The sequence below is a fragment of the Xiphophorus maculatus genome, chromosome 3, assembly GCF_002775205.1.
Source record: "Xiphophorus maculatus strain JP 163 A chromosome 3, X_maculatus-5.0-male, whole genome shotgun sequence".
NCBI lineage: Eukaryota > Metazoa > Chordata > Actinopteri > Cyprinodontiformes > Poeciliidae > Xiphophorus > Xiphophorus maculatus.
In genome coordinates, this window is record NC_036445.1 from 4,152,773 (window position 1) to 4,168,086 (window position 15,314).

The 15,314-nt window shown below is 36.6% G+C and overlaps 1 protein-coding gene across 2 annotated transcripts; it reads right to left on the reverse strand.

The window, feature by feature from the left end:
- Positions 1 to 10,720: 10,720 nt before the first annotated feature.
- Positions 10,721 to 14,419, reverse strand: LOC102233154 (free fatty acid receptor 2-like). Of its 2 annotated transcripts, XM_023330359.1 has the most exons (3): positions 14,142 to 14,419; positions 13,882 to 13,950; positions 10,721 to 12,540 (listed from the first exon to the last, which is right to left on the reverse strand). In XM_023330359.1, the coding sequence occupies exon 3, from the start codon at positions 12,303 to 12,305 to the stop codon at positions 11,268 to 11,270; it is 1,038 nt and encodes a 345-aa protein (XP_023186127.1). In that variant the 5' UTR covers positions 12,306 to 12,540; positions 13,882 to 13,950; positions 14,142 to 14,419; the 3' UTR covers positions 10,721 to 11,267. The 2 variants fall into 2 exon arrangements, with proteins under 2 accessions (XP_023186127.1, XP_005806545.1); XM_005806488.2 differs by lacking the exon at positions 13,882 to 13,950.
- Between the last annotated feature and the right edge of the window lie 895 nt (positions 14,420 to 15,314).

Sequence of the window (15,314 nt, forward strand, 5' to 3'; positions counted from 1 at the left end):
TTTGGATGATGGTAAACTACAAAAAAAAGGCTGCAAATAAGACATTTGCAGCCTTTAACAGTTTGTTTTTCAAGTTCACTCCTTATATACCTAGAATCATCTTCCAATCTACTGTACTGTGATCGACTTACCTGCCTGTGCAACACAAAATGTCTCCATAGAATGATGCTTTCATCATGATGCATTCAGGGTGATGTGCATGTTTTCCATTACAATGTTTCCCAAAGTAGGCCAAAAAGCTCCTGTTTTCTTCTCATGTGACCAGGCTACATTCTTTCATGCATGTCTGTGTCCCATAGAGGCAAAATGGGAATTTGATTACTTTTACTACAGACTCTCTTGTCTGAGCAGTGGATTTCTGCAGCTATTCCAGAGATATCATGTGCCTTCTCTAATTGTTGTTGTTTTTAAATGCTCGATTAGTTTAGGTACACATATGTTAAAGTGTAAAAGAGTTATTAACTTGAAGTACTGCATAACTGCATAACAAACTTGCAAATAATTCAGGGAGGAAATCACAGGAAACTCTTTGATAGCCATTTAGAGCACAAGAGATTCCTGTGGGTTTTATGCAAATTAACAAGAAAAGTTATTGATGTTTATGTTTTTTATTTTTTAAGGAATTGGTCAGTATGCTAAATTCTCACATTTTTTATTCATCCTGACATCAGAAAAAAGTTTAATATAACCATATTGGTTTATAACATACAGTATCACTATAAAAAAAAAACTAGGTATTTCTGTCAAAGTTGCACATTCAAACCTCAGTTTAAATATGATCATAATGACTTAACTTAATGTTCAAACTCTGATGTGTGTTCTGCAGAGATCATTTAACATCAAATCAAATTTGCTCATTAGGTTATTTTCCACATGGAAAAATTTCAGTGTACATTTAAATGAGTATGTGCTTGTGCTTGTAGAGAGTTCTTGTGAACTATTCAAGGTCATTCAGACATTATGCATGGTTTCTTACTAACATTATTTACAGTTATACTATTTTCCTTTTTTTTTCACTATTTTTGGTATTTTTGTAACAAGTCCATCTTGTCACTTTAAGAATACAGGGTTATTCCTTTTCAAATCAATGTAAAAAAAGAGTTTTCAAGGACAGTCATATGATACTTATGTTAAGCAAATCAAGTCCTAGCAGACAGCTTATTATTGAACTTGAAAGTAAGTTACTTATGTTGATGAAAGAGATTTAGGTTTTACTGTACCTTGTGAGAGCACAACATGTATTTAATGCTGTTGCATAAGTAAAAACTCACAAAATCCAAATCAAAGTGAGACTTGAAAAATATGAGTACACATAGGACTATGATGCAAGTGCTATGCAAAATGAAATGAAATAAAAAACTTCTTTCTGGGTCATACCAAGGATTAAAGATTTTGTTCTCTTAAAAAAGAAACAGGCACTACTTGAATCTAAACTGCTCTTGTCTAAAGGTGTCCTGACTAATCTGGGTCAAAAAAAGCACCTTACAGAATAATAATCAATGTTGCAATGCAGTTTATGTCAGCATGCAGGCAAACTGCATAATTGTCTTCCTAGACACTGACATATGTAGTTTTTTACCCCATTGGTCACTGAGATGCAAGTTTGTGCTGAGACATGACCTAATAATGAACCATCAGCGTTAACTACAGTGTGATGGGTAAAAAAAAAAGAATGAAAGCTGAGAGCATCAGAATTTAATGCTCAGCAAGGTTCAGATTTCACAGATCCAGAGAAATTATTTCAGTACTCAGAACAGCAGGAAGGAACAACTGCAGTATGGTAAAACAAGCAAATCTATGTTTGCTTATGTAGTTGACTCCCAATAAACAGGTCAGACTGAATTGTCATGTTCAAAATTGTTTTTTTTATCTACTGGTGATTAGTTTTAGGTTAGTATTGTATTAATTTGACTTTTGCAGATCTCTATCTTTATCTCTATCTCTTACAATTAACAATTTATTTGTTTCTCCAATTTATAATTTATTGTAGGCATGGTTATAATTTAATGCAATGAGACAAGACAATGGTTCTGTTTGGAAAAAAATCTCATTGAAGTTAGTGAATTCAACCTTGCATAACCTTATATACTTTTCAGCAACAACGGAAATATTTATATGAAGTTGGATCAATGGATTTTCCGCCTTCCAGCTCAATTATTAAATTCTAAGTTAAAGAGGCAGGTGCCTCCTTCCTCTCCCAGTCTAAATATTAATATTTTTGTATCAGACTTTATAAATCACAAATTTTCACATTAACTTAGAACACGATATGTTGGCAGATGCTGCTGAATTTTAAACATTTATCTGGATAATACTTTCTCTGCAATTAAAAACCTAAAAAAAACCTATTTATTGTAAAGAACTTTAAATATGAACCACCCTGTAGTTTCACACAGAACCAAATGTTGGATGTAAAGCAATTATATTTATACAGTGAAGCTTAAAAAATATTTCTGTAAACAATGTTTGGTTTACAGACATTTTTTCTTACCTTTAAGTTCTGAGACAAGTTGCACAGCATCCTTGAAGTAATGCAAAAATAATTTTTTTAAAATCTAATTTCAAAAACTTCAAATTTTGTTTTTAGAAAAAAAAAATCTACTGACTTCTTAGGAAATACAACTTGTCATTTTGAAGAGGTTAGAATTTTGGAGTATTTTTTTTAGATCTTGTTTGAACAGCTCTTTTTGTGCTGAAGTTTTGATGAGGGTTGTCACCCACAGATTCACTATACTTTGAGAAAACATCGTCCTGAATGGTGTCCGGATTGCATTTGTTATTCATGTCTCCTCCTTATCAGAACAACTTTTCAGAAATTGCTGGAACAATTGAGAGACTTGGGGAGACGTTAAAATCTAGTCATCTCAGCAACATGTCAGAGATATGTGAATCTGCTCCAGCCAAGAGATGTCCCATCAGTATGGTTCAGTCTGATCTGCTTTGCCTTGTGTGACTGGCTGAAAATCCTTTGTTAGGTTTTGTTTGTGTCAATGTTGCTGCTTTCTGGGGGGGGATTTTTTGCCCTCAACACTCCTGAGACTCTGAAACATTCCTGAGAAGAGACTTTTGTATGCAACTTCTTACAGACTGTGTCACTTTCTCATCAACTGGGAAACCTCCCAAGAATCAACCCCGCAAGTAGCCGTCTTCTTTTGTCCACTGGGCGTTACATTAATAATGGTCCCTGGAGGCATCGTCCAAACAACCTGTTGCCTCCTCTCGTTCCCCAGAGTAATCCAGGCCTTTCTAACGGTCTACAGCCTGAGGCAGCTTCGACATAAAGAAAAGGAGACGACATTCTGTCTGAATACTGAAAGCCTGAAACCAAGAAAGCAAGTTTTCCACAGGACACAAGGTGGAAAATTATGTGTTGCTGTGCTGACTGGGAACTGGAAAAGTGAGATCCTTTCAGTAGTGATGGTGGTTCTGTTTTCTGTCCTTGTACATACAGAGCTTTTTGGAGAATTTATCCATTCTTGGTGTCTGAGGTTGAAGAAGAGTCAGTGAGTTGAATTCATGAATTCCATTTATTAATACCAAAATACAGCTGGTCCATTTCTCATACTACCTTTAGGAGCTGGCAGGACAAAATGGCAACAAGCAACAGTTGGTAACTTCCTTTGTTAGCCTCTGTCTAAGCTACGCCCTAAAGAGGGCGTTCCCTAGTGTGTCACATTCTTTAATCCTAGCTTTGAAGGCATTTCCCAACATGTCATTTCTTTTAGCTTTAGCTTTGCAACTAGCTAAAAGAGATAGAAGTAAAAACACAGAATGATTTATCCTCAACAATTGACAACTAGATTAATTTATATACATATGTAATACTGATAAATTCATTAGTTATGCAGTAGTTTTGTTTGTACGTGTTTTACTTACTAAAGGATGTAAGTATTTTTGTTTCTTCTATAAAGCTTGAAATAAAGCAATAATACCAAGTATTATAATTTAGTTAATCACTAATATCCATTAAAACTTGTAACTGGTTTGACTGAATATTAAATATTTCTCTGTTTTTTTACGAATCTACAAAAACTCATCACTAGTTGTCAAAAATATATTTGAACTTTCTTATTAGATTAATCAGGTTATAATTTAAAGTAGTCTATCACTTGCAATAATCCATTAAAATTTTCTTTAGCTGTAAGAATACTATTGCTGTAGAATGATTTTATTATTCTCACATTTCACTGTGATATTTGTCTGGACCGACAGGACATGTGACTTCCTTCCCCACAAGTAAACATGACAAACATGGGACCAGTTTAACCCTTGTCAGTTTACCTTAGAAACACATTTAAAATAACATTTTTCATTGTCAAAATACCTTGTATAACACATTGTATTAATGGCTCTGTCTTTAGGCCTCACACCAACACCCAAAGGACTGAAGGTTAGACAGTATCCTCAATCTCTCACTGTCACAGTGGGCGAGATGGCAACCCTGTCCTGTCATTTCAACTTCAAGTCCCTTAAGTCTGGGGTTCAGTGGTTCAAAATGAAGCCTGGAAAGCAGCTCATCCCAAAGTCACTGAAGCGGATCTTTGTAGAGAAGAATCAAACCTCCTCTCTGGTGATCACTGAGGTGACACTAGAGGATTGTGGGTGGTATTTCTGTGAGGTGAACGTCCTACAGAAGGACCCAAAGCTGGGAAATGGGACCAAGCTGCTCTTCTTGGGTGAGAAACAAATAGTCTGTTTCAGAAATGAACATGGCCGCAATTTATTAGGCTTGCCGTGTTTGGGAGATGTTGCTGTGCTGGTAATTACGTCTCATTTGTATCCTCTGTGCACAAGAGCAACACTGTTTAGTGTGGTCCTTACGAGGCCCATGTATCACAGTGAAAAAAGGAACGGCCAGGCTCAATCTATAAAAATTCAAGTCGTGAAATTCCCTTTGAGTTCATCTTTTTGCCTGAGCAGTTTCGTGACAGATCTAGAAATAATCACCCCAGCACGATTCGCTGTGCCTTGTATTGATCTTGCCCCGGGAATTGAAACTCACCAGAAAACAAGGCAGGGAGGGATGGCCAAATTATTATGTGGAAATCCTTCATGCGGAAGAAAAGCTTTCTTTTGATTTCCCCTGGATGTTGTCCCCACCGAATGGCCAACATGTTTTTACACGTTTTTATTGGGGGGTTTTGTAATAATTTTTCTTGCTGTTGTATTGTACTTTAGTTAGCTTCAATTTCTGGGTTTATTTGCTGTAGGTTAAGGTTTTATAATCCATTGTTTGTCTGAAATGACTTCAATAAGTCAGTTCAGTGTAGAGTTGTTAAAGGAAGTATCAGAGATGCAATCATACCCTGTCCATTTTTTAAATATTCTTGCTGTCTTAAATAAGTTAGAGCCCATTTTATGTAAAACAAAAAAATAAATAAAGAGGTGGTTTATCAAATAAAACTTGCTGAAAACCCTGCAAGTTCTTTTTTCTTTCAACTTGAACCTATGACCTTTCTTTTTTAAACACCAGTATTACTACCAGTATCACCCCTGATGTTTTTAAACATGCCTTTGTAAATTCTATCATTTGGGCTTAATTTGCTCAAACTTTAATTTTGGAGCTCCCTTTTTTTAATATTGTTTTAAATTGTTTTAAATGCTTATTTAGGGACTAGTGTGGGAATGTTTAGTGTTAATATTTTGTGGTTTCCAACCTTGAGAACTTTTAATACCAGTATTAGACTTTTTCAGTAGCATTTGGCCAAGCGTGAGGTAACATGCTCTTTCTATTTACTCTTTTCTGATTATAATAGTTTTAATATGTTTTATGTCATGATTTTATCTTTTTTAACTACAGTGTCATATTCTTGTACCGCAGGGTAAACTTCATAAGCTTCAAAAATATATTTGATTTGGATATGGTGAGGCTTTCAAATGTCAGGATTTTATATAATAGAACAATTGTGAAGTTGTTAAGTTGAAAAAAAGTGCTACCTAAAGTAATTATTTGAAATACTTGGTCCACTGTTGTATTTACCAAATGTCCTTGGGACAAAGTTTTGTAGAGCCACCAAATCATTTTGATGCTGTCTGGCTTTTGCCAGACCTTGTACTTCATTTCTTTATATTAATTTTGTATCAGTCACTTTCTAAAAAGTAAAAAGTTTTTTTGTGTCATAGTGATGATATACTGTAAATATGTATGTACATGTATGCCTGTTGTTGTCTGTACTTGCTTTTGCCATTTTTCTTACAAAAGTAACTCTGTCTCAGTTGGTTTGGATGGAAAGATTCTGTAGACACAAACAGAACAAACTAAGCAAGTCTGATGCATGAATATTATTCGATCTAAAACCATCCTACTGCTGCTCTGGCTGGGCCTTTAATGTTTTTGTGCTGCTGGAAGCTGAACCTTTGTAATTCTTTTGGACCTCTAACAGTTTTTCTAATAGGATCTACACATCAATTCAGGCTAGCTCCACTATTCCCTCTGAATTCCCAGAGCATGATGCTGCCACCAACATGCTTGAGCATAGGAATGTTAAGGTTATGGTGAGATGCAGTGTTAGTTTTGCACTTCACAATTCTGCAATGATCCTAAATGTGAATGAATACTTCTGAAAGGCAGTTTAAGAGTGTGTTTGTTCACCTACTTTGTGTCTCATTAGAGTTCATGAAAGTAAAGTTTGTTGCTATGTTACATAAATGTGGCAATCATCCTCACCATATTTTTTTTTTTTTTTTACTATTTTAATTGGAGTTAGAATGGTCTACCTGTAATTAACTGACACTGTATGAACTGTTAGCTTGGTTTTATGCCCATCTCCCAATGTTTACCATCCCTTCCGCTCCGAAACTCTATCTCTAGACTCCTCCTTGCACACAGGGCGATTAGTAGGCTCTCCTTTGCTTCACTGGAGGGTTCCCTCCAAGCAGACTCTCTGTCACCTGGATGTATCGAGGCACAGCAGCTGATATTGATCTCCTGTCAGATGCCCGTTGCACCCTCCCAGCCAACATCTCTGGAGGCAGCATGCCTGAACCTCCTGTTGGCAGAGCCCTGCTGTCTTCAGGCTTGTTGGTGAACTCCATCCCTTCACGCCAGTCAAAGTGCTTTGTGGTGACAGACAACCCACGTCTGAAAGTGTAGCTGTTCAGTTGTATTATCCTTCCCAGAAAGCAATCCCTGAAAGCAGGGATAGCATTCACATGGGTGAAGTAACATCTTACTATGAACTTTGCTTTGACTGCTTCCTACTACACAGGGTAAGTGTTGCTGGAAAAGGAGCTAGAAATTTGTTGCTTGTTGTTGGATTATTTTTACTCGAGTCCTTTTTTAAATTAGGCAATTTCTTTCAATTAAAATTAGTAAGTAGCATAACATTACATGGGATTATATATGCTACTCCCACCAGCAATTTATGTAACACATCATGTATATTTTCATTTTAATATGACAGATTGCACTAAATATTATGATAGCTGCGGCTTGTTAGGAAAGCTGCCACCTGCGTGCATGAATCACAACTGCAAACCAGGAGCCCAATTCCCTTCAATAAACGTTGCTTCTACATCACTGAACATAGTTACAGCAAAAACAAAGTGCAGAATGGATTTGTTTAGACTTCAGGAAACCCATAAAACAGAAGCTTTTTTATATTTTATTTGCTGAATATTTTAAAAAGTTAAAGTTTTTTGATATTGCATGTTGCATGTCCCGGCAAAAAGCACTGGTGTTTATTTCATACAAAGTTTAGCTTTCAAGACGCTAAAAAGCTTATTTGTTAACAACTATTACAGCAGGAGCTCAGTGTTTCTGCTGTTTGGTGCTCATGATACATTGATGTCTGCATGTTTTTTTTTTTTATATAAAATATGTTCCCATTTAACTTCTTGATATTAATTATCTATCTCAATGCTCTGATTTCAAATTAAATGCAGATAAAAAGTCATCTCAATACATAAGAATACCATCAATAACGTTTTTTTTTTATGTTCAACAACTCACTACATAAATTCTTACACAAATAATACATTTAATAACTTTGGATGACACCTAATGAGAGCCCCAGGTTGGCTTTCTTACACAATTAGACATTATGGAAGGCCTTTTTTGTTGTTGTTTAAATCAGAAATGTTGCATTGTAATCCACAAAGGAATCTGATGGAAACTGAGTTGACAGTTCTCCAGTAAACAGTTAATGAATCCAAGGAGGGTAAACCACAAAAGTTATTTGCTAAAGATGCGGGCCGATCACAGAGCGCTGTGTCCAAGAATGTTGATGAGAATCTGAGTAGAAGGAAATAACATCAGAAACATTTTACCTAGTCCAAGGAGAATCAGGACTTAACTGTTGCCCATTAGTCCAAATTCCTGTTTAAAAAAAAATAAAAAATCTAAATGAAAGTATGGAAAAAGAGTGGATAGGCACAAAATTGAATGTATTGAATAATTGAATATATTGTATATCTTTTTGGTGACATTGTATTTATTAACGCAGGTAAGAAGTACTGTGTCATACTTCTCAAAACCTGATAAATCAGGTGTGAGTTCCTATTTCATTTAACCATCAGATCTCTTCAGTTCACTTTGAACAGCCAGTCAATAAACTGGACTTTTAATGATCCCATAAAAAAGCAATTGCCCACTTTGCAAATCAACTCATTCTGCACTGAAGCAGAGTGTCTGGGTGACAAGACTTCACTAAAGCTGCTTGATCTATTCACAGACTGATTAGTCAGAGGCATCGGGTTGCCTGAAATAGAACATAGCTGGGCAAGTTAATGATTTTTCCCAGTCAGTGCTTAAAACTTCCAGCGAGAAGAGGAACATTTTTGCACCTAATCCAGTTTAGCCTCGTTTAGATTTTTGTATCAGTCTCAATAAATTGATCAAACAGACAAGTCAATGCTGTAATTTTCTTGTTCCAGATTCCAGATGCCACACCAAATTAGTTGATTGCACATTGGAATGTAAAAATGTGCTTCCTCTGATGGCTGAGATGTTTACTGGAAATTTCGAAGAATCCTAGAAAGCCTTTAAAGAATGTTGTTTAATTGGCTCAGCATTGTTTTTCACAGCAGTCAATGATGTCTGGATACAGGGACAGTGATGATGGTCATGTGAGGACAGTGTTTCTCTGCCTTTGGCAAACACAGACGCTTGTACTGATATCATCTCCCAAGGGTGTTTTTCTTATTACCTTATCACTGTAACTTATCACCCAGGATTAGAAAAAAGTCAACACTGATGGGAAAACCAATGACTGTCTTTCAGGAACTACATATTCAAAAAGGGACTGCTGGGATTCTGGGTGTTTTTTCTCAGCAAACCAACCTTTGACAAACAAGTTCATGCAAATTTAAGCAGAGATCCATCACAGGACAAACATGATTCATCCCTAGTTAGCAAGTACTCTTTTCCATACAGGTGTAATCACCCTTCCCAATGGAGTGATTATAAAAGAAAATCTACAATGACTTTTAAAAACTCTCATTAAGACAGGCTCCAAACTTTCCCTGTAGGATTAAATAAATACATGCATCTATTTATTTTAGGGGTTTTTAACATGACAGAGCTACGTTTTATAAGCTTCTTGTCAGTGATGGCAATTGGATGAAGTTCAAAGTTTGTTTTTGGACTTATTTGGCAGCCGTAACTGGACTGACCAATAGAAGTGAAGTGAAAATATCTACGGATAATTGTAAATCTGAATAAATTGAGAAAGACTTGTGGGGCCATTTTTATAACATCCAAAGATTTCATGACCATTACTTAAAATATTTTTGCAAGAAAAAACAATAATTGAAAAAGTGGGCATTAAATCACTGTATAAAACATTGGTATAGTGAAAGAGATGTGATATGAAGTGTAAGAAATTGATATAAAATATGACAATTGTGAATCTTTGTGTACATTTGTACTTATTATGAGCATGTTGCTCTGTTAATTTGGGACTGTTCTTAAACTAAATAATCATAATACAAACAAGTGCAATCCATGCTTGTGTAGTTTGAGATTATTTTCCCTTGCTTTAGTGGTTTGTAGCCTGCCCATGTTAGTCATTCTCCAGCATTTATGAGTCAAAATGCACAATTTCGTCATCCACCTGTCAAGCAGATACAGTGATTAGCTCAACCTCCGTACTGTTCTAATCCTCACCAAACAGGATTACTGCCTATGCCAACATTTTGCTTATGTCAGAGAATTGTTTCTCTTTGGAACATGTGGTGGATCTGTTCATTCACATGTTGTGTGATCTATAAATATAACTCTGACCACAAAAAAAGAAGAACTAGTCCCAGAGAAAGTGAACACAATATGGAGAACCATTTATAAGCAGATTAGTGACGTCAAACACAGGCTGTTTTATCAACTTAGAAGAGTTTTGAGTGATCGCATTAATCATTGTTTTCTCTAAATTTATAAATGGAAAAATACACAAGTAGCGTGCATTTTATGTAACGTTGCTGATCTGATGGAGATGCAGTGGGTACAATCAGCTTTCATGCTTTTGCTTCTTTAAAACCAAATCACTCATTATCTCTACTTCCTCATGCACACAGTGGCTTTCTTTCTTGCTCCTGTTTATTGAATGGTTATTAATTACTCAAACAAATTATTATGTGATTCATATATGGAAATTCTGTTTATAGAGGAACCTGTTTTCTTCCTCTTCTCATTAAGTTTGGTTTCCTCTCGCTCTCTCTCATGCACACACACCAGCTTTACATGGTTGATCTTTTTACAAAACACTCGGAGACATGATTATGTAAAACTCTTTTTATATGATTCATGTATAAAAAATAATGCTTACGTTTGAAGTACTCAGTAAAAATATAATGTATAATCCACATAAAAACATGACCAAAGCCTGAAATATAATGAGCCCAAAGTGACAATATCTCTCTATTGATTACAAATGGAAATAAACAATCCAAAAAAACAACAAGCTCCTCAATCTTATTGCAGGGAAGTGACAGTTGAAGCTATTGCTTAGGTGCTGCATATTTGCAATCCCTGCGGCATGCAATCCCTGCACCCCACTGCATTATGGGTGTTATTATGAAACCCTGCTACTTAATGCAAGAAATGCTTTTTTTATTTCATGTGACAGTTCAAAGCACGCCTGTCTCTGCAGCTTTACACACTACGCTGCCTTTAAAAATTGCTGCGGCTTGTTCAGGCAAACAAAAGGGCGCCTCACATCGCAAGTTCATCAGTGAGTCAAACAAATCCCGCCATAGTATACACAGCCAAGTCATTTTCACATGGGTAAAAACATAAATGCGGTATTAATTTCCTGCTTGCAGAGATGAAGAAATTAGTTGAGGCTACTGCTCCCAGTCCCCTTCCTGTCAGTTGTGATAGCATTGATCTCCTGTTGTTTGTGTTCCTTATCTTTCTCATTCTTGTTAGCTCTCCCACACATGTCCTGGAGCATGTGACAGGACACGCACCTGCAGAGGCAACTTTTAACTCCTTGCTTCAATTTGTCGACAGTTCCTCTCACAGCAGAGGAGGAGAAGTAGAAAATAAAAGGGTCCAGACAGGCGTTGAAGGTGCTGCACAGCAGTGCTTTGTCTCTCCAATCGGGACTCCTCTTTCTGATGAAGCCCACAATGTGTGAGACGTTGTAGGGGCCGAAGCACAAGGCGAAGACGACTAGTGTCCCCAATGCCATGCCGATGGCCCGCAGGCGGCGGCGGCGGTCGATGTGCTGCAGCTTGGACAGAATCCTGATGAAGTTGATGTAGCAGTAACTGGAAATGAGGAAGGGGATGCAGAAAAGCACTATGCAGAGCTCCAAACGCACAGGCAGGAGGACCTTCAGTTGGGCATCAGTAAAATTTTCATAACACACGTCCTTCTTGCTTTCAGGGATGGCTAAGGTGGAATTTATGCCATGTTCTTGTCCAATAAATGGCACTATGAATACAATGCTCAGGTGGAGGAAGGAGAAGATCCAGAAGAAGATGCTGGCAGCGACAGCATAAATGGGTCGACGCTTCAGGGTGTGCTTGATAGGGAAAGCGACACCCAAGTACCGCTCTACGCTGACGGCAGTGAGGAAGAAAGTACTGTTGTAAATGGTCATGTAGAAAACAAAGCCAGACAGTGGGCACAGGGCATAGGGCAGGTTCCACTTCAAGTCGTCCACAGCTTCCTGCATCTTGAAGGGCAAAAACAGGAGGAAGAGGAGATCAGAGATGGTCAGGTTGAGCAGAAGAATGTCGATTGGCGTGGGTTTTTGCTTCACTTTCTTCCAAAAGGTGTAGAAGGCCAGGACATTGGTGGGGAAGCCCAGCACAAAGGTGATGATGTAGACAGAGAGACACAGCCCAGTGTGGCACTCCTGCATGTTGTCTTCAGATTTATTCTCGCACAAGTGTCAGGGATTGAGATGTGTCACATTATATCCTTGACTCTGACTCTGAGGACAAATGGGCCACTGCACAGGAATGTTTGATCTGTCATGCAGTCCAAAGCAAAGGACACAAAGGCTTCTTATTTGGTCAGTGGCCTGGAAAAAACGTGACAGGACAAGATGGTTTCACTGTCTTCCCGACGCTCATCTTTCCCTTGAGGTCTGAGTTCTGATGATAAGAGAGAGTAGAAAGTGATTACTTCACTGTTCAACAAAGTACATACAGGTCATTTACTTCTTTGCTTTTATTTAGCTATAATGAGGATTATATGTATAGACATAATATAAAGCAAAAATAGACTATTTATTTTAGGAGTTGTTTTATTTATTTATATATTTTTTATCCCTTTTTTCTTACCTGGTTTTTGTTTTTTTAAACAAATAATCCTTCTTTGTTAGAGGTTTGGACCCCTATCAGAACTGATTGCAGTTCTGGGACATTTTGTAGATGGAGATAAACCTAAATCTTTATTATTTGGATCGTGTTATACCATAGGGACTGTACGACAGCCAAAACCAGTGGCAATTTTAAAGAAGTTTTTCCTCTAAATTTTGACACTTAAATTTCAATTCAACACCTCTCAATTATAAAATAATTGAGATAGAAAATGTCGTTTGTATCTTGCTTTTTTTCATAGGTGGACAAGTTCATAAGTCTTTTAAGGAATTAAATTACAACAAGCCTAAAAAGGTCAGTCAAATCAGAAGTTTGATTATTTTCTAATTATTTGTTAAAAATTAAATATGAATGTGTTTTAGTTCAACAAAGTCACCATGATCCCCCTGGCCTTTACATCGTTCTCTAGGGATATATAATCACAATTAGGTCAAATAATACTTGATATTGAGGCCGTTGAATTAATACAAATGGCTTGCCACAAAAGTGCTACAATATGATGAATAGGATTGTTTAAACTATCTCTCTAATCCACTTCTTTTTTTGTTGTGACACGTAAAAGTAAAATAAAATATTATATTACTGTCTACTGAGTTGTATTCGCTTGTCACAGCTGTGTTCCTTGTGTGACCTATAGGAGGCATCGGTATGTAGATTACTCCCAATTAATGTATATACCACTACCTCACTGTTGTTAAGCTAATTTTAGTTCGGGAAGCGTTTTTCTTTTAAGCAATGTTGTTTGAAAGTAAAAAGGTCTCAAAAAATTTAAGAACCTTCAAATAAATTATGAACACCATTTAAGTCAGTCTGGTGAATAAATAAAACCAAATTAATCTGAAAAGGAAGGTTTTGTGCCTAAATTTGATCAGAGAAATAATTATTTATTCAACTACTAGCCCAAGTTAAAAATTAAGTGAAAAACTGCAGATAACCTGAGACCTGGACTGTAGTAAACAAGTTCAAATGACGGTCTACATTTTTTAAATATCAGCATAAAACTGTAGAAATGCTTGATTCTTAAGGAAATCGAGCACTGATTTTCATACTGCTAAAAGAAATCAAAAAACAATTTACAAAAACATTTCAAAATAAAAACTATGTATTTCTTACCTCTTCTGTAAATGGTTGTTTCGATTCAAATGTTTACTTGAGCGGCTGAATCTCTCCTCTTATAGGTTACTAGTGTAGCAAGAGGAAGTACTGTTTGTTTCCTTAATAGCATTGTGATGAAAAAAAAGAAGCAACACTAACTAAAGTAACCTGAAGAAGACTTCCTCTTTATGCGGTGGGTTTTTTTCTCCCCTCAGAGTAAATGTGCTCTACCACAAGCTTTCAATTCAAAAGAAATAACACAGGTAATAGGGGCTTACCTCCACTGCAGACATACTTGGATGGACCAACATGCCATGATTGCTCAGCTGTTTTGTTTGATATTTTCCATTCACCAGCCTTCAAATCCAATCTGCCTCTGCCTGGCACAGCCCCTTATTTACATGATAATCTAAACATTCAGCACTGATAATAGAAATTATTATTAGTGAGACACCGCCACAATTTATCCCCCACATTTGCCAAACATAGTTTCCTTGGTAACAACTGGCCTTTTCCCTCTGTGACAGTCACAGACAGTCTTTGCAGTCCTTTTTGATTCCAGACAGTTAAATCGTGTTTAGTAGTTCATGTCATCACGTGACGCAGGTAAGTGAGGTGATCTGTAAAAGCGATGTCCCTCCCTGCAACAACATGTAGTAAAGCCATCTATATGACTGTCAAATAGAGGCTTAAAATGCCATGTGATAAAAAGAAAAGTAAATAAACCAAATTAATGCGAACTTTGGCTTACATTTAGAGGAATAGTTAATAATCTATTCCTGAATAACTCTCAGTCATGTCAGAAATCATAGACTGTTTCTGAATGTATTGAAAATTGGAGCCAGCAGGTCAGATTTGTCTTGAGTAGGTGATAGAGGAAGTAAAGATGCCCCTGGTTAATTTTTACAAAGTCACCTACCCAGGCTTTTGAAGTTATGACTCAGAGGAGTATGGAGTCCTTTTGATGTTGCTAAATGTATGCAATCACTGAGTTGGTTTCATTTAAAGTAATTCTTTAAACACTTGACTTGTGAGGGCGAGTTTCAGGTGTTTTGCCAGACCTATTTAATAATCCTTTTTAACTTTGTCACTCACTTCTAAGTGCAGCTATTGATCTTTTTTTTTTCTTAAACCCTCGTTATGCTGTTTTTTACAGGGGGTAAAAAAAACACAAACTGTGTTTATGTCAGTTTTAGTATTCCTTGCACAATCCTGGACATAATAGATTATGAAAGCGTCTTTGTAACACTGTAAGACGTGTTTTTACAGAGTGACATCAGAGAACTTTAGAGACGTTGTCTGACCACCAACGTCTCAGTTGTGATGCTGTGTGGTATGTCATAATCGTCTTACAAAACCGCTTAAGAAAGTAGAAAAAATTTGAGCTCTCGGCATGAGACAGAAGCACAACTGAAAAAGGATTGATTTGCATACAGGGTTTCGCTTTGCAC

Excerpts from the sequence above, each read along its gene's own strand:
- LOC102233154 (XM_005806488.2), bottom strand. The coding sequence starts at position 12,305 with ATGCAGGAGTGCCACACTGGGCTGTGTCTCTCTGTCTACATCATCACC.